Consider the following 19443-nt stretch of genomic DNA (forward strand, 5'->3'; position numbering starts at 1 on the left):
GAGAAAATAACTTTCACATGGCATGTGACCTATCATAAAGACAAATATTGGCCAATAATTCTAAAGATAATTTAAGACAATAATTCCTTAAGTATATAGTCCAACATGCCCACGAGGTATGTATGTATACATACTTCTCCCAATTTGTTGATAATGTTCACTTAAAGACAAACATACATAACAAACCTCCAAAACTTCTCTCAATTGTATGATTAAAAAAATTTCAATTGATGTTTGTTATAGATGTGATTGTAAACATTAAAATTATATTAAATTTAAATTCGTAAATTAATTTGGACTATATTAAATTTAAAAAAATAATTCAAATGAGTGGCAATTTAAGTCAAATTAAATGAGCCACTAAAATTACACCACGTGTCAAAGTTATATGGCAATCCAAGTCAAATTAAATGAGTCATTAGAATCATGTCATGTGCCAAAATTATGTGGCAATCCAAGTCAAATTAAATAAGCTACTAAAATCATGTCACGTGTCGAAGTTATGTGGCAATCTAAGTCAAATTAAATGAGCCACTACAATAATGTCACGTGTATATGTGACATATTCTGACCAATCAAATTAAACCTCTTCACCAAAGAAATCTGATTGGTCAGTTCAAACTAACCAATCAAATCACACCCTCATACCACTCCCTACAACTATAAATAGGGGTCCTTATTATTCTCAGAGAGGGGGTTTAAAAAGAACAAAAGGCAAGAAGAGAGCTCGAGGATCAAATGCCACAAATTTTCTACAAAGCTACAAAGTTCAAATAATCAAATTTAAGCTCAAGTTCAAGATCAAGAACGAAGGAAAATATCAAGAAGTTTAAGATCAAATTACTTGTTCATATTTATTATCCGTCATAACCATACAAGTGTTTGTGACGAATAATTCAAATCCAAATTTGAAGACGAAGATTCAAGATCAAGTTATTCAAGCCCTTGACTCTAAATCAAATTCAAGTTTAACATATTCCATATTATTTGAAGAATCAGAGGATTATGATAGAGATTGTAACACGCACTATATTTTGAAATCAAATAATACACTTGTTACTCTAATTTTTTGATCTTGATTATTTATTTTTCTCGGCTCGAAAATTTATTGTTTACAGTGACATTGCTTAATTTGTTAGGCCAACGTTAGAATTTAAATTTTATGAATATTAAAATTTAAGAGTTTAACAAATTTCAAATAGTTATCTAACTGATTTCTCGTTGATACTTAGGTAAAGATAATAAATCTCCTCGTTATTATAGTTAATTAGTCTTTTCTATTATTATACAGTGCAACATCAATGAATAAGAGATAGTAAGTTATAGCCTGTTTGGATTGACTTATTTTTAAATAGCTTTTAAGTTGAAAATTATTTATAAGTTAAAAAAAAAATAGGTGCAGGCCATTTTTTTTTTTTGACCTATAAGCTGTTTTCAACTTATAAACTGTTTAAAATAAGTTCATCCAAATAAATTCAACTATTTATTAAGGCTTATTTTAAGCACAAAATGACTTTAAGTTAGCCAGCCAAACACTCAAAAAAACTAAAAACAGCTTATAAGCAGCTTATAAGTCAATCCAAACGGCCTCTTAGTATTATATACTTCAACACGTTTTCTTAATATTTTTCTTGCTATTAATCCCAACCAATCAATCATATGGAATATTATGACTGTCACAACTATCCATATCCATCAACAAATCATATCCACCATATTATAATTATCCAATCAATATAAATCATAAGCACATTTGTCAAAAATACAACAAAACAGTAAAATCATATCTATTATGGTCTTACAGCGGTATAATCTCTACATCTAGCCAGAACCCTCTAACACTCCCTCGATAATCATGTGTACTCACTCTTATCTTATCTGTACACACATGCTAAAAGGTCTTAATCTTGTCCATTTAGTCATGGCCTGCAGGAGATCTTAAGTGTCCATATTCTGTATCAGTATGGTATTAGATCCAATCGCATGCATAATTACTCGTTCGTAAATTCACATATTCGGACTTGAATCACTCATCATCTGAATAGTAATTATATTCTCTCTTTCTCCGCATATTTTAATAAGCTAAATTAATCTCTTTGGTTATTTCTCAGGATAACACAACAAATATAGAATAATCACAAATTCATCATTCATAACATTATCACAATAGGCAGTTAATATGGTGAAAAGATACAAGGGGAGATAAGTCTCCTAGTTATTATACTTACCATGGTAAAAAAAAGTATTCTGGATTTTATATATATATATATATATATATATAAATATATATCAAATTATAACTAATTCACAATAACTTGCCGTATTATGATTTCAAAAGGGTACGGATATTACACTTGTTGATAGTGTATGTACAGTATTAAGGAGACAAAAGAAAATATTAATGAGCATTAACTCAACACATTGATATCGAAATACTATTTTTAATTCCAATTAAACCTTATAAAAATGTTGTTTTTTTAAAAAAAAAACATCTAAAAGAAGGGAACCTTTTGGAACAATTTGGAAAAAAAACATAAAGCAAATAATAATACTGTAGTAATTATAATATTCTCTCCGAATTAGTCATATTTTTTTATTTATATATCCTTTAAGAAACTACATATTTTTTACTATTATAGCTTTATATTTTTAATTATTAAAAATGTTAATCTCTCTTTAATAAATATTCTGTCTATTTTTGTGCATATGCTTTTCACTTGAATTTTCTGTGCTAATGAGTTAATATATATTACTTTCAAAAATAATTATTATTAAAAAAATAAATAAAAATATATTATATCTTAATTTTCAAAACAACAATCATTTAGACCATTTATTTATTCTACTTATATAGAAGAGTGATTCAAAGCAGCTTGATATCAACATGTGTGGTTAAAGTCCTTAATTAACTTGTATGTGGCCTTTAAGTCAATTTGATTTGGTGTCGAATTTTGGTTAGCCCAATTGTCCAAAATTAAGTTAATTCATCTGCATGCTTTTTGCTATATATGTCTGTGGTTACCCTTTTACCCTTGACACAATTATATCAAGTGGATCCAATTCTCATTATAATTATAATGTGAGGCTGATAATTTTTTTTATTTTTAATTTGCACATTTCCCTAAGGTATTTAATTTCAAAGGAGCATGTCTACTATATTAAAATAGATATTTAATTTTTATTTATTCAATTTAAGAGTATAAAAAATAATTTATCACTTATTTTTTAAATTTATCTTTGTTATTAACTATATTCATTTTCAATATATTTTTTAATATATTAAATTTATTATATTCAAAGAGTGATATAGTAAAATTAACATGTTATTTCTTGCTCAAAAATATGCCAAATTAATTCTAAAAAGAAGTAAAAATGAAAAAAGGAAATAAAAAATATATTTTAAATTTGATTATTATATTAAAAATTACTAATTCTGAATTTCAGCGAAATTAATTTCCCAGTTCATACATTTAAACCATTTACTACCAATTATACTATGCTTAAAAAATATCCAATTTCATAAAAACTTTTCAAACTGTGACGATGTTCTTATAAAAAAAACACAGATTAAGCTTAGTGTAGAAAAATTCATAAAACACACAAAATTTAAAGTCTATTAAAATAATAAATCCTAACTATTATATTTTGGGGGAAAAGGGTAAAAGAAAAGGGTCCGTATTATTTTTTTAGCGGATCGAGTCAAGTAGGCGGGTCATTTTTTTGCAATTTTAGTTAGGAATAAAAATTTCATGTAAATAAATTTTAATTTTTTTAAAAATTAATTAAATAAGTTGAGGAACTTTGTAAGTGAAACGCTCATAGTTGAGTGATTTTTGAGTTAAAAATCAAAGTTGAGTGACTTTTTGAGAAAAAAATTCATAGTTGAGTGACTTTCGAATTAAAAACCAAAGTTCAGTGACTTTCTGAGAATAGAGTTCAAAGTTGAACGACAATATGAAATATTACTTTCACAAATTATTATTATTTTTAAATAAATAAGTCAAAATTTAAAATTATGGAACAAAAATATCATATTTACACAAATAAAAATATGCTATCTTAAGATCGTAAATGTCAAGCCCGTTCCTTGCACGGGCAATGCTTATCTAGTTTTTTACAGGAATGAGATGACCATGTAATATAATTTTGATTAGATGTGACATTGTGATTTGGTAGGAGGTATATGTAACTAGCACTTTTGTTTGCATTGACATGTTGACACCTGTATGATTGGGTGGTGATGTAATTCCAACGCCCTTATGGGATACAGATTATTTTGGGATATAAATGTTGTACAAGAGGTTTAAATATACTTTTACAAATCAAATTACTTGCTAGATAATTACTCTAATTCATTTAGGAATTAATTTATAATTTTACCAAAAAAGAGGGGAAAAAAAGGAGAGAGAAACAAACCAAAAGCTAAAGAGGAAAATAGGAATTGTATTCGAAGCAGTCTTTATAAATATTTATTTTTTTATGACAAGAAAAACCCACCATCCCCCATTCCTATGCAATAACTCGCAAATCACACGGAAAGGTAACCCATATCCTTTGAATGCGTACAAGGTAAAACTCTCACTCCTATGCAATAGCTCGCAAACCACACAGAAAAGGTATCCCGCACTTTAGCTATTTACAGACCTGATTTCAATTTTCTTTGTAATTATCATAGATGCTAATGGTGAAAATTTGTCTTTTCCAACACTCATAGTAATCAGTATACAAAACTTGTTTGCCTCTAATAGTTAATATCAGTTTACATACAAAATGATAGTAGAAGTCATGTAGCAGACAGTGCAATAACTAAAAACTTCAAGCAAATAATATACACAAAGATATTAAGCACATGAATCCTTCGAACAAAGGTTGAAAACCATGAAATTAAGAGCACACCAACTATTACTCTATTAGCAAATATAATTTGTCAGAAAGCTTCTTCTACTGTCCTCTTTACTAAGACACAATCTTCTCAATTCTCCCCTAACGCCTTCTGGATATCTGCCTGCAAGAAAATCCAAGCAAGATTAGTTACTTAGCTGTCAAAACCATTTAAGAATGTACAGGATGTTCAAGTCTTGGTGGACAGAGTTACTCGGTATCTGTGATGGTGGTAGGTAGCAGATACCCGTGGAATTAGCCGAGGTGCAAGCATGTTAGCCCGGGGCACCACGGTTATAAAAATAAAAAAGAATGTACAGGAATGAGGAACTGGTTCTTCAATTGGAATCATTATCTATGTTGCTCAGACTCTTCACTAGGTGCTTGTCGCATCCTCCAAAGACAGTGCATTTTTGGAGGATCTGACACGGGTGCGGTTGCATTTTTGAAGAGTTCAAGAAACATAGATCATCATGCCCATTTTTTTTGTTGACATGCAATGTTTAACGATACAGTAACTGACTAGTCCACTGTCTCTACATGAGATATCTGAAATGTAAAAAACTAGAAGATTTCCTCTTCACCTAATTGGCAGTAATGTTTGTATAGTACTCTTTTTTCCATTTTTTATACTAAGTTGATAGATTCTCAAGGAGAATCAGAATTTCAGATGTAGAGGCTAAAAAGGTGACGTTAAGAACCCTTAGTAGTATGTCTATATATCATAATCTTTGCAAGAAATCAATGAATGCAAACAAGAGATGTAACAAATGCTTTACATTTCTAGTCTACACAGGTAAGTTTATTAACCTTTGTTGCTCCTTCCTTTGTTTCTTTGTCCTAAACAAATGTGTCAAGTTGTGTTATCGACCCTATCATATTCTCAAGTTCAGTGGAATTCCTCTGAACAAACACTACTATCATTTCACCGAAAGTTCTCTTCTTTTGCACCATTCTTACAACTTTCCTCCATCTAACAGTAAAAAACTCTAATTTGTGCTACCCAGGCACGAGAAGATCTAAACTATTATGCCATGCAGAGAAGGGCAACATAGGTTTTGTTACAGAAAGACAAAATGATCCTAGCATGGGAGGGGGAGTGATAAAGACCAAAGAATAAGAAGATGCTCAGCATATATTTATAAAATCCTACTGTGCTACGGCCTATGCTATCAACCATGACCTTTTTATTCGAAAAAAATATCAACGATGGTCATTGGACTAAAGGGAATGGTGACTGAGGAAACAATCAGCCTTTGGCTTCATCAGAGAACTATATAGGAAATCAAAGTGTGGTTCAGAGTTCTTCAGGAGAATTGTTCAGGTGCATTTAGTCAAAACAGCTGCGACAGTGGTACCTTAGAGAACTTATGATTGTAAGGTTAAGGGAAGGATAATCACACAAACTTCAGCATTAGTGTGCGCGTTGTGTTGCATTGTTTTGTACTATGCTCTGAGTGTGTGTTTTGTATGTACATGAGAGAGAGAGAGACCTTGATTGATAACGGTGGAGTGGTTGAGCCATAGCGCTGGATAACTTGCCCTTCCTTATCAACCAAAAACTTGGTGAAATTCCATTTGATACTGGAACTGAGAAAACCACCTTTGCTTGCTTTAAGGAATTTGTAGACTGGTGCCTCATTCGGACCATTAACTCTCACCTGAGAATCAAATCTTTGTGATCAGAGTTTGTTACTAAGATCAATGTTTGTTACTAAGTCCTCTATGTTGCAATCAAACAACAATATAAGCTTTATTCATATATTTTGGTTCAAAATCTTAATTAAGACGAAATAACATATTCTATGCAGAATGTTGTACTGAAGAAAGATGGTTGCTTCCAGATTTGGGTAGAAAGGCAAGAATGCGTACATGACAATGACACATCATAACTGGAAACCTTAAAATCTTTCGATTTTAGATAATAATATTATTCAAATTTAAACTTTACTAGGCAAAATATGTGCTTAACAGAGATCTGACAGTTTTCAAGTTATCAGATGTAGGATACTACAACAACAACAACCCAGTGAAATCCCACAACATGGGGTCTGGGGAGGGTAGAATGTACGCAGACCTTACTCCTACCAAGGTAGGACGGCTGTTTCCTGGAGACCCTCGGCTCAGTAAAAGCATAAATGCATAAAAAATGTTAGATAAGAATAGGAAATTAAAAGCTTTATGAGAAAAACAACAAACAAATAACGAATAGATAACAAATAAATACAAATAAATAAATACAAATAACAAATAACGATTAAATAAATAATGCAATAAGTTATCAGATGTAGGATCTGAAAAGGAATATACAATTGGACTGTAAGACCATAACAATCAAAGTTAATTGTTTTAGGGATGAATAAGAACGGGTGATTTATTATTAAGCCAAAACTATAACTATCGTTAAGAAAATGAATCTTGGGGCTAACTCAGCATCAAAAGCTAGTTCATGAGGTGATGATCATCCAAAACCATGTAAGGAGACAACCACCCATTTTTAAAACCAATTAAACACCTCTCAGCACGTCTACGACTAAACATCTGGAGTGTGGACAACATAACATGAGAGTCCAACATTGAGTAAAACAGACTCCGATACCATGCTAAAAAAATGGACTTTGGGTCTACCTCAACTCCAAATGTAAGCTCATGGTGAGAATTAACCAAGACAATATAAGAAGACAACAACCTATTTCTTAACCAATGTGGGCACTTAATAACTATAATCCACAACTAGACCATTATAACATCAAGGGAGAATTTCAAACCAAATTATCCAAGACCATTCTTGCACAAGGAAATTACAAGTAGTTCATAAATACTCAAATATTTTAAGCATCTTAAATGGGAACAATTTATTTAAGCAGCATTTCTTATGTGGGGGGGGGGGGGAGGGGGTGGACTCGAGGATAAATGGCATAAAAAGTAGGGTATCCAATCCAGAGAGGGCAAAGAAATTATTATCACATTCTCTCCCTTTACTATATCCTAGATTTAAGTAGAGCCAGACTAACTTTGGTAGTAAATATCAAGCGATAACAAAATACATGGTGATAATTCTTAGAGGTATTTAAGCAATTACAACCACGGCTTCCATTTTCGAATATATACTTATCAGCTTAATGGTTGTTAACAACATAATTGTCAACAATATAGCCAACCTTTTTTCCACTAAGCTTTTCACAGGCATTTTACATAGACAATTGTTTGCTCTCCTTTTTTAAACGATGCAGTAGTATAACACAAGATCCAATTATTATGTACATCTTATTGCAGAACAGAAAATTAAATTAAATATGAGAATAACTCAAAACTGAATGTTAAGAAGACCAAATAGGAACAAGTTCAAATAGAAAGAATGAGGGATGGTATACCAATCTCTAAGGGGAAGGGGGGGGGGGGGTAAAAAAGAAACGGCAATATGAATTCAGTAATAAAAGCATAGAGAAGTTGTGATTATTCATGGTGATTATACTTGAAGGCAATGATCAGCTAACAACAAAACAGGACATACTGGCAATCTTGTGAAATTCTCTTGAGGACAACAAAAATGGGAGAAGAGGATCCATACAGCTAAACCACAACACTGATTAATTAACTTCTACAATTACTCCAACTCCTCTTTAGCCACAGCCCACAGATCAGTTGATTCTTGAACTTCCACAGTCACTCCAACTCCTCTTCTAGTCATGATAATACATTAAGTGTAATCTCAATTTTATCAATCCAAAACAAAGCAGGTGAAGTGCCTGAGTACGCATCATTTGGAAGTTATAAGTTATAACAGCATCTCAAAGTTTTCACATTACAGTTGCTCCTAGTTCAAACTGTATTTTACATTTTAGCCCACCTTGAAACTTGTCACTGGTTATGTCAACATGAGGTTGGGATCTTTGTAATTGCCTAAAGCTATATTTTGATGCTTTGGTATCATAACTGGCAGGAGAATTGGAATGAATTAAGCATCTCTCCATCTGAACTTTTACTGTTCATCAGTTTTTTTCCTGTCATTTTTCTCTCTCCTTTTCTTTGCAACTTCTGAACTATTTGTGGTTACTTTGATTTGAATTGGCACTCTAGTTACAACTAGAAATCAAAGCATCACTTCCTACAGCTTGTGAGCTGAACTTATGGTGAATGATCTGAAGCTTGAGGGTGTCGATCGAGGAATGAAGGAGCTTGAATTCAGCTTCGAGCTTTCATAAACAACAGCTACAAAAATTCTGGGAAGCTAGAAACACCTAACTGAAGATTTCAAGAAGAAGAAAAAGTTTCTTTGTATTTCTTGATGAATAAACAACCCATGAGAAGTCCTTAGACTAAAGAAAGATAATATTACATAATCAACTTCAGATACCGCAAAATGAGAAAGTCAACTTGCATATGAAGAGTTTGGGAATAAGCATGAACTGACTCACCAAGCTAGCTGAATAGGCTATGTCTGGTTTAGTGCGAGAGAGATAAATGAGTCTTCCAACCAGCCTTTGATATCTTTCCTTATCAACTGACTCTCCAACTCCATTCAGGTACCGCACCTATTGTGACAGACTCTATCTATATTTAATGGAATTCTGATAATTCCTTTGTGATGACATGGCTTCTGAACACTATGCACCCTCGAATTTCTAAGCAATATTTATTGTTTGATACTGCTGAAAAGATCTTAAATTCAACTCAGCGGACTTACTCTTCCAAGGGAATTGATGCCCAGATCTTTGAGATTCAAAACAAAATCCATGCCACTAAGCAAGGTGAGTTGACTATCACTGATTATTATTCTGAGCTAAGTGGGTTATGGCATGAGATTGATTACTATTACTCTATCAGGATCTCCAAGCGAAGTGCACTGATGATGCAGTTGTCTTTCAACAACTGGTTGAAAAGGAAAGGGTCTATGATTTTCTGGTCTGTATGAACCAAGAATATGATCAGATCAGGATTCAAGTTCTCAATGAAATTCCTGTTCCTTCTCTTGAGGATGCATCTTCATATGTTCAACAAGAAGAGAGCCGACGATGAGTCATGCCTTATTCAGCACCAACAGATAAGTTGGGCTAGTTTTCTCTCATGAACAACCAAAGGCAATCACTTCTGATAAAAATCAACTGCATTGTGATTATTGGGGAAGATGGGCAGATCAAGTCATTTATTCGTTATTTGTTTGTTGTTTTTCTCATAAAGCTTTTAATTTTCTATTCTTATCTAACATTTTTTTATGCATTTATGCTTTTACTGAGCCGAGGGTCTCCAGGAAACAGCCGTCCTACCTTGGTAGGAGTAAGGTCTGCGTACATTCTACCCTCCCCAGACCCCATGTTGTGGGATTTCACTGGGTTGTTGTTGTTGTTGTTGTTGTTGTATGGGCAGATCAAGGCATACTAGAGAGATATAGTGGAAACTACATGGCAGACCGACTAGAGGCCGTGGAGGCAAGCATATAAGTCATTGCAGAAAATGTGGAGACATCAAGAGACACCACTTCAGGAGACCACATGAAGTTTCAACATCTTCGTCGTCTTCTGAACAAACTTGACTCTAATGTTGCTACTTCCAATTATGTACAGCCAGGTATTGCTTTTAATGCTCAGCTTAATTCTTGGATAATTGATTCTGGTGCGAATATACACATGACAGGCTCTTCTAAAGGCTTTCAAAACTACTCTCCTAGTCCCAAAGGAAATTATGTCAGAATAGCCAATGGCTCCTTAACCCCTATCTGTGGAACAGGTTCAGTCGTTTGTACCCATGATTTTACCTTATCATTCATTCTTTATGTAACTGAATTTCCTATAATTGTTATTTGTTAGCTCCACCACCAAAGAACTAAACTGTAGTTTCAAGTTCTTCATAATTATTGTATTTTAACGAGGAAGATTTGCAGTGGTAGATTGCATGATGACTTATATTTGATCAATGGAACTGAAGACTCTGGCGAGACCTTTTTTTGGATGAACTAAGAATTTCAACCAAGAAATAATACAGTTGCACAGTCGGTTGGGGCACCCATCTTATTTGCTTTAAAGAAGTTATATCCTAGTTTGTTTTCTAGAACTTTGAATCTTTGTCTTGTGATGCTTGTGAATATGCCAAGCACACTAAAAACTCTTTATCCTTTGAGTGATAACAAAAGTGCAATTCCTTTTTCGACTATTCATTCTGATGTATGTAGTCCTAATCGAACACTTTCTTTGTCTGGTAGTCGATGGTTTGTTACTTTTGTTGATTGTTGCACTAGAATGACATGAGTATATCTATTAAAAGCCAAAAATAAAGTTTTCTCCTGTTTTCAGTCATTTCACAAGATGATTACTCAGTTTGATGTTAAGATAAAGATCATTCGAACTAATAATGACACAGAATACATGGATAAAACTTTTGGAGCTTACTTGGAGTCTTTTGGGATAATCCATCAAATTAGTTGTCCTTATACAAGTGCACAAAATGGTGTTGCTAAAAGAAAAAATAGGCATTTGTTAGAAGTAGCAAGATCCCTTTCGTTTACCATGTATCTGTCAAAGCCTTACTTCTTTTTTTTTGGAGGGGGAGGGGGGGTTAATGTCATTCTAGTAGCTGCCTACCTCATCAATAAAATGCCACTTAAAACCCTCAAGTTTCAGTGTGCCTTGGGAGCTTTAAAGGGTAAGAATGACTTTCATGTTCCTCCAAAGGTATTTGGGTGTGTTTACTTTGATCACACTAGAAACACTGGGAACTTGATCCTAGAGCTCTTAAATGTGTCTTTATTAGGTATTCTCTAACACAAAAAGGATACAAATGCTATCACCCTCCTTCTAGGAAATTCCTTGTCAGAATGGATGTTACCTTTCGAGAATTTGTGCCCTATTTCAGCATTACATCATCACCTCTTCACGGAGAGAATTATAAGGAAGAATAGATGGTTTTCGTAGTTCTATTGTTGAAAATGAAATTGAAGAAAGAATTCAGGGGGAGACTCTTGTCATATGGACAGACCTGATTTGATAACTTAAGGAGAAAAAGAGTAAAAGAAGCCATCATTGAATCTGCCGAAGCCGAATCTCGACCCAAACTATTAAATATCTCCTGACCTAACGAGTTAAAATTGCATGTTGCTCAAAGGAAAGGAGTCACATCTTGCACCAAACACCCACTATCTAACTTTGTTTCCTATAATTCTGTCTCCTTCCTATAGAGCCTTTGCCTTACCTATTTCTTATGTCTATTCCCCAGAATTGTAGGGAAGCTTTTGCAGATTCTAAATGGAGGCATTGAAGAAATGAAGGACTTATCAAAGAATGAGATGTGGTAACTTGTGGCATCACCACCGGACAAGAAGTTGGTTGTAAATAGGTCTTCACTGTAAAACATAAAGTTGATGGTTCCATTGTAAGATTCAAAGCAAGACTGGTGGCTTAGGGATTCACTCAGACTTATGGAGTGGATTATCAAGACATTTTCCCTGTTACAAGAATGAATACTATCAGAATTCTTTTGTCTTGCGCAGCTAATCTTATTGGGACTTAAACAACACTTTGATGTAAAGAATGCATTTCTTCATGGAGAGTTAAACAAAGAGGTGTACAAGGAGATTCCTTTTGAACAAAGTCGAGGAAAGGTATGCAAACTGAAAAAAGCCTTGTACGGAATGAAGAGAGCTTGGTTTGATAGATTCTGCAAAGCAATGACCTCCTTCGGTAACCAACATGGCAATGTTGATCACACCCTCTTCATTAGACATCAAAAGGGTAAACTCACTCTTCTCATAGTTTGTATTGATGACATAGTAATGACAGGAGATAACCTGATTGAAGAAGTTGTTGGCATAGGAATTCAAGATCAAGGATCTTGGAAAACTGCAATACTTCTTAGGATTTGAAGTTGCTAGATCAAAAAAGAAGAATCTTTATTTCTCAAAGGAAGTATATTTTAACCTCTTGAAAGAAACTGGTATGACAGGTTGCAAACCAGCAGAATCGCCCATTGAAAGCAACCACAAATTACAGAGCAGAATTGGAGAGTTCGTTGATAAGAAGAGATATCAGAGGTTTGTTGGTAGACTCATTTATCTCTCTCACACTAGACCAGATATAGTCTATTCAGTTAACCTTGTAAGTTGGTCCATGCATGATCCCCGAGATCCTCAAATGCAAGTTGTCTTTCACATTTTGCGGTATCTGAATTCGTCTCCAGGGAAAAATCTACTTTTCTCCAGACATGGTCACCTCCAAATAGAAGACTTCACAGATGCGGATTGCTGAATCTCTAGATGACAGAAGATCTACATCCAGCTATTGTACAATTGTAGGAGGAAACCCAGTTACTTGTAGAAGCAAAAAGCAAAGTGTAGTTACTAGATCGAGTTCGGAAGCAAAATATAGAGCTACGACCCCGGGTGTTTGTGAACTTTTGTGGTTATAAAAGCTACTAAAGAAATTGTGATGGTATGAAAAGGGGAAACTTTCCTTGTATTGTGACAACAAGGTTGCAATCAGTATAGCTGAAAATCCAGTCCATATGATCGAACAAAACATGTTGAAATTGATCAACACATCATCAAAGAAAAAGTTACAAGTGGTATCTTGAGTTTGGTCTATGTGTCATTGGAAAAGCTACTAGTTAATGTGTTAACCAAAAGCCTCAACAAACGGCCTTTTTATACACTGGTTCGGAAGTTGGGCATGTGCGACATCTTTGCACCAACTTGAAGGGGAGTGTTGATTGATATTGATAGCTTAATTATAGGAGTAGAAGAATATTGTATTGATTAGGAATTGATTATGTGATATTATCTTTCCTTATTCAGTCTTAGGACTCATTGTATAAGTAATCATTCTCATGGGTTGTACATTCATCAAGAAATACAAAGAAACATTTTCTTTTTCTTGAAATCTTCAATTCCATTACATCTTCCAAACAGATCCTCCTACAACTCCTCTAGTAATAGCTTATGGATAAGGTGAAGAAGAACAATTTAAAAAGAGCACAAGGCAGGATAAAAATACAGGCTGATAATAAGATGCCAAAGGGGTTTTGAAATTAGTGATTAGGTTTATACAAAGTTACAAACCACTAGCCAGTCCTTAATGTCTATCAGGAAGAACTTGAAGTTATCTCTGAATATCTTGGTGATACCAAACCATACAAAGATTGGAAGCAGAAGCAGCAACCTATGATTTGCAGCTGCTAGTATATTTAAAGATTCACTCAAATATTTCATGTCTAACAGCTGAAAAAGAGGATTCGAGAGGATGTAACTCTTTCAACTGACTTACCAGTTTGCACCCCCCAATGGACCACCCTTGATCTAAGCAATTGCTATACTTGAAGAGAGAGTGACAGCAAACAGGAACATAACAAGTTTTAGTTCAGTAGGTGAATTTATTACCAAAAGGCCCACATGAAAACCATCATTTTCTTTGCTCTCAATTTCCAGATTTAACACCTCAAGGACAAGTTTTTTCGGAAGAAGAAAGAAACATCTAATACTTTAAGCTTGAAAAAGTAAGCACACATTGGGCAGTTACAACTGTATTTCCAAAGTTCAACTTCACAAAATTTTCAGTTTAGTCCTAGCCTCTCAGGTCACACGTTATTTTTCATATAGCCCTGATTGCAAACAGCCACTCTGCCCCAAAAAGGTAGGGTAAGGTCTGCATACATCCCACCCCCATCCCACCCCCACCCCAGACCCCACTTGTGAGATTACACTGGGTATGTTGTTGTTGAAAAATTCTAACTACTGATTTCAGTGTGAGGTTGAGATCATCACAACTGCCTGAACCTAAGCAGCATCTTTCTTCTTGAACCTTTTTCTCTCTTTCAAATTTTCATTCATTTTTTTCTTTTACTTTGCAAATTTTGCAGCTCAATTCGTTCTTTTGGTTTGAATTAGAGCTCTCATTAGAAAGTCAAATGTCTTTACCTTCATTACTTTCTAGTTCATTTGTCCTTCTATCATGTACAAACTGTTTGCATTTGATGAAACTAGTGAGGGTGTTAACCAGAAATTTGCACTATGGAAAAGTACCCTAAAAAAGTAAGTGTTTTAACATTGAGTAGAAAACAGAATATATGCACTGTAATTATAGCCATCATAAGAAAAATTAAATTGAGGTGAGATTACACGAGTTTTCTGTGCATAAAAGTAGACAATTCAGATATCAAGACTCGAAATTCTAGGAGAATGGTAAGATAGATGAAGATGTAACACATAATTGAAATAGGAAAGTGAAATAGAGAAGTGTTACTAGAGTAGTATGCGACTGAAAAATACCTATTTAAGTGAAAGACAAATCCTATTGAACAGTTACAAAACAACAACGTAACACTGAAGTGAATGTTAGGCCTTTAAGGTCTAGCTTATCAACAAAGATGAGTGGCCTAGATGCATAACAACACAAGATTAGATAAATCTAGAAAAGAAACACGTGTCAAATGCACAAATCTACACATTAAAGGATAAAATTAGAGAAGGTTGTTTGAGAGTATTGGAGCTAACTTAATCACGTTTACGATTTTGCAAAATTAAAAGGTTGCTTGAGATAGTTTTTCCATGTCCTACGTAGACTTCCAGATAAACTGGTCCTTAGGTGTGAAACCAAGATAATTGGAAGCGTTAAGAGAGACGAGATGGACCTAAATAGCGTGGAAAGAAGTTTTCTTTCTCGAAAGATCTATGATATTATGAAGTCTATGTAGACAAAGCCAAAAAAGATAGAATACAATGTAAGAAAAAGATCTATGTAGACTCAACCAAAAAAAAAATTTAAAAAATAGAATATGGTACTAGTTGGGGATTAAGAATTAGCCATATTGTTTGTTTACATTATGTCCAACATTTTTAACAAGTCTTCTTAATCTTGTCGAAGATTTGCACATAGGTAGATGTGCACTTCTAGTGTTAAAAAATCTAAATTATTAGATATTAGAATTAAACAGGTCGAGATTTTAGTGAAATAGATAGTGAGGATTCATATTGCCTATGTAACTAGCTTGGGATTGAAGTGTAGATAGCGAGGATTCAAAGATGCTAAACATATGCTTATGACTTGGGTAAGCCAAGGAACCTATAGGAGGATTATAAAAGTGTAAGAAGAAACAATGCAAGTCATGACAATAGAGTGAAAGGACCATAGATTTTCAAATGCTGCTAGCTATCATTCTATTATCATACCTTTTGGAAAATGGGATATTCTGCGCTAAATCTTGTGCAAGCAAATTCTTGAGCTTCCTCACTTGTACCAGGTTCTTGCTTCAAAAATTGGTTGCAGGGGAAGGCCAAGATTTCAAAACCTGACAACTCAATTCAAATATACATGTATAAGGGTCTCTATAGAGGCATTAACAAACTTGTAGTAAGAGTGAACAAACTTTCAGAGAAATAAAACGTCAAAAGAGTACAACAACAACATACCCAGTGAAATCCCACAAGTGGGTTCTGGGGAAAAACGTTGAAAGAGTATTTACAAGATACTTAACAGAGCACCCACCTTTATCCTTGAATTGGTTGTAGAGTTGAGTTAATTGGGTGTAATTGATGCTAGTGAACCCACTGTTTCAGCCAACATAAAAACACTATCACCAAATGAACAAGGAGACAGAAAACAGAAAACCAGTAGAAATATAGCTTAAAGTTTGATTCTTGAATTTACATGACAAAGAACAGAAAACCAGTAGAAATATAGCTCAAAGTTGGATTCTTTGAATTGAAAAAATAAATAAAAATTGAACAGAGAAGAACCATTTGGAGGCAACATTAACGACAAGAAGCACTTTTCCCTTGTAGATGCTTAGGTCTACATTTTTCCCTTTGATGTCCTGGAAACAAGAAGAGAAAAAGAAAAACAAGAATTGTATAACAAATAAACACTCATCAACAAAAAGTTAGAAGAAAAATGAAGCAGGTGTGCATAAGGGGGTGTGAAGGAATCACCTTTACAAAGAATTCATGGATTGATTTTTGTGGAACTGATTTAGAAGCGCCCATTTTTCTGTCAAACGAAAATCATAGTCTACCCCAAAATTGGGTTTAAGAAGACATAGTAATAAAGATAACAGCTTTTGGTTGTCTCAATTTCTTGAATGTGAATGCGGTTGGGACCAATTTTGCCACCTAAGTTGTCACTTTGTACGAATCATTACTGCTCGGAGCAATTTATGTTTTACCACATTTTATATCTACACTTTAAGGCTGTTGGTCTTGGGCATTTCCTTTTGTCTCGTGAGTTGTTGTCTTTTAGATCCACAAACTTTTTTTTTAATATCCGATATTCGATATTTATATTAAAATTTTGATATTCAATATTCGTATTGAAGTCTAACTAATTTGAATTTGTGCCGCGTAGAACCTCATTTCGACCTCATTTCGAGGGAAGCGCTCTCTATCATTAATTTTTCACATTCAAAACTTGAATCTGAGATCTTTGATTAAAGAACGAATAACTTCATCCACTAAACCACATGTTTGGTAGTTATTCAAAAACTTTGAGTATACTAACTTATGAGGTAAATAAAAATTATAATTGTGAGAGATACAAAATTCAAAAAAATCAATTTATCTGATATTTTATAGTTTAAAAAATTACTAAAATGTTACTACCACCAGTATGGTTTTACGTGCTCCATAAGAAAAAAGAATTAACAACCGAAGCATTTCTCTTAAAGTACCTTTTCTCTCTCTTTAACGTGTTACTCCAACGATAATCAAAGTCAATGAAGAATCGTAAGTGTCCAAGACTTTTGGATTATTTATTTCTATTGGTCTGCTTCATATTCTTAATATCTGAAGTCCTTTTACACCCTTAACATTTCAATTTTAAACCCAGGGCTTCCTGGTTTAAATCTGCAAATATTAATCCATATTTTAATACAACATTTTTAAGTTTGTTGTGTGTTTATTTATTCTATATTAGAGCATCACAACACATTCAACCTGCATCAAATACTAGGTTATGGTTACCTATAGAGCCACTAACACTAATTATAACCATCTATCTTTGTTATGCCACATATTTTGTTCCTCTAACAACCAGAGGAAGCTGCTAAAAAGATCAGTATTTTTTCGGTGAAACGTGAATAACTGATCAGGGGAACTGTATAGTAGTGTCCCAATTGAGGCAAAATAAACCTGCAGTGGTGGAATAAAAACACAGGCGCTCAAGTGTGTCCATCTCATTTGACATGGTTCTTGTATGCCAACGCAGATCAGCGTATTAACAGGCTCCTACCACTTGTAACAATTAACACAGCAGTCTCAAACAAGTATCGAGAGGAGATATATGGAAGAGAGAGAGAACAGCATAGTATATTTTGGTACCAAGAGAACACAATTTTTAATTTATCACCTTATGATTTCAGCTTCACAATTCTAGTTACACTGAATGAGGTGAGTTCCTCCAGAATGTACAGGGATCATGTGAGACTTCTATAACAATGGGTGCACATGATGAGTAATAACCTGAAATGCCCTAACTATTGCCAAAATGTTGTTGACAGACCTCTAATATTAACTACGAGAGGAGAGACGATAAACAGAATAACTAAAAGGGAAAAAACAATATAATTAAATATACAAAACTCAACTGCCTAGGAATATGCTACAGAGCTCTCTAGATGATGGATTATCCCCTCTACAATTGCGAAGGAACGCTAAGATACATATATATACAACCATGAACTGCATCGCTGTTCTCCCCTTCAGTGCATTTCCACGCACAAATTACTCTCAGATTAGCATAAACAAACCGCACTACCTGCAACAATAGGTCAGGTATAAGAACAAATGCCTGAAAGAATGACATGAAACCACTGCCAGAACAGTTAAATTTTTTAACAAAGTACCAGTACCAGCAGCTGTAGCTTCCACTCTTGGGTCATCATCCTATCTTGGTCTCCAAAAGCCAGGACCTGCACAGCAGAAGCCACCACCATCTTAAGTATTGTGCAAAAATTCCTCGGGAAAAATGCCTCATTGTTTATTGCATTCATATAATTAAAAAAATAGAAAGAGCAAGTCAATCCACAAAGACAATAAACTGACACCCCACTCACACTTCTCTCTTTATAACGTGGAACCTTCACTTGTTTATTGTTCAATTTCACATTGAAAGGTCATATGATATTTCTGGCCACTTAAATGCTTAAATGTTTAGATTTCCACCATCAACTTCCCTCTATCTACAATTTCAGTAGGCTATACTGTAAATGGTTTTGTTAGGATACTTAACAGCAAAGGTTTTTACAAAAAAAAAACAGCATAAGTAGTAAAGGAAGTACATCAGAGGTGTATAATCAAGGCCTGCAATCTACAACTGCACATCAGTGGACAGTGGGTAGATATAAAAACTTCTGGTTAAGTTTTTGCCAAAGCTTCTAAGAGAAATTTGATGCAGTGTGCAAGTAATGCATCCCATGCCCCCTATACCAATTAAAAATGGCTCACAGTTCAATTTGAAGGCTTAGAGAATAATTAAATCTGGTTTTTTAAGTCGCTCACTTAAAACACAAAGGGTACTTCAAAAGCAGAAGTACATTGGAAATAGAACAATAGTACATGTAGTTTCCACATGGATAAAAGAACTCAAC

General features: G+C 33.9%; 1 protein-coding gene across 1 annotated transcript in view; it reads right to left on the bottom strand.

The window, feature by feature from the left end:
* Positions 1 to 4717: 4717 nt before the first annotated feature.
* LOC129883658 (protein HUA2-LIKE 3-like) overlaps positions 4718 to 19443 on the bottom strand; it is a 28996-nt gene continuing 14270 nt past the window's right edge. Inside the window, exons 11-19 of the mRNA XM_055958278.1 lie at positions 19176 to 19276; positions 18700 to 18765; positions 18530 to 18611; positions 16793 to 16866; positions 16601 to 16677; positions 16350 to 16411; positions 16034 to 16152; positions 6375 to 6542; positions 4718 to 5005 (exon numbers count right to left, since the gene is read on the bottom strand). Coding sequence (XP_055814253.1) covers positions 4973 to 5005; positions 6375 to 6542; positions 16034 to 16152; positions 16350 to 16411; positions 16601 to 16677; positions 16793 to 16866; positions 18530 to 18611; positions 18700 to 18765; positions 19176 to 19276 — 782 coding nt within the window. The 3' untranslated portion in view covers positions 4718 to 4972. The remainder of the gene's footprint in view (positions 5006 to 6374; positions 6543 to 16033; positions 16153 to 16349; positions 16412 to 16600; positions 16678 to 16792; positions 16867 to 18529; positions 18612 to 18699; positions 18766 to 19175; positions 19277 to 19443) is intronic.

The sequence above is a fragment of the Solanum dulcamara genome, chromosome 3 (genome assembly GCF_947179165.1).
Source record: "Solanum dulcamara chromosome 3, daSolDulc1.2, whole genome shotgun sequence".
Lineage (NCBI taxonomy): Eukaryota > Viridiplantae > Streptophyta > Magnoliopsida > Solanales > Solanaceae > Solanum > Solanum dulcamara.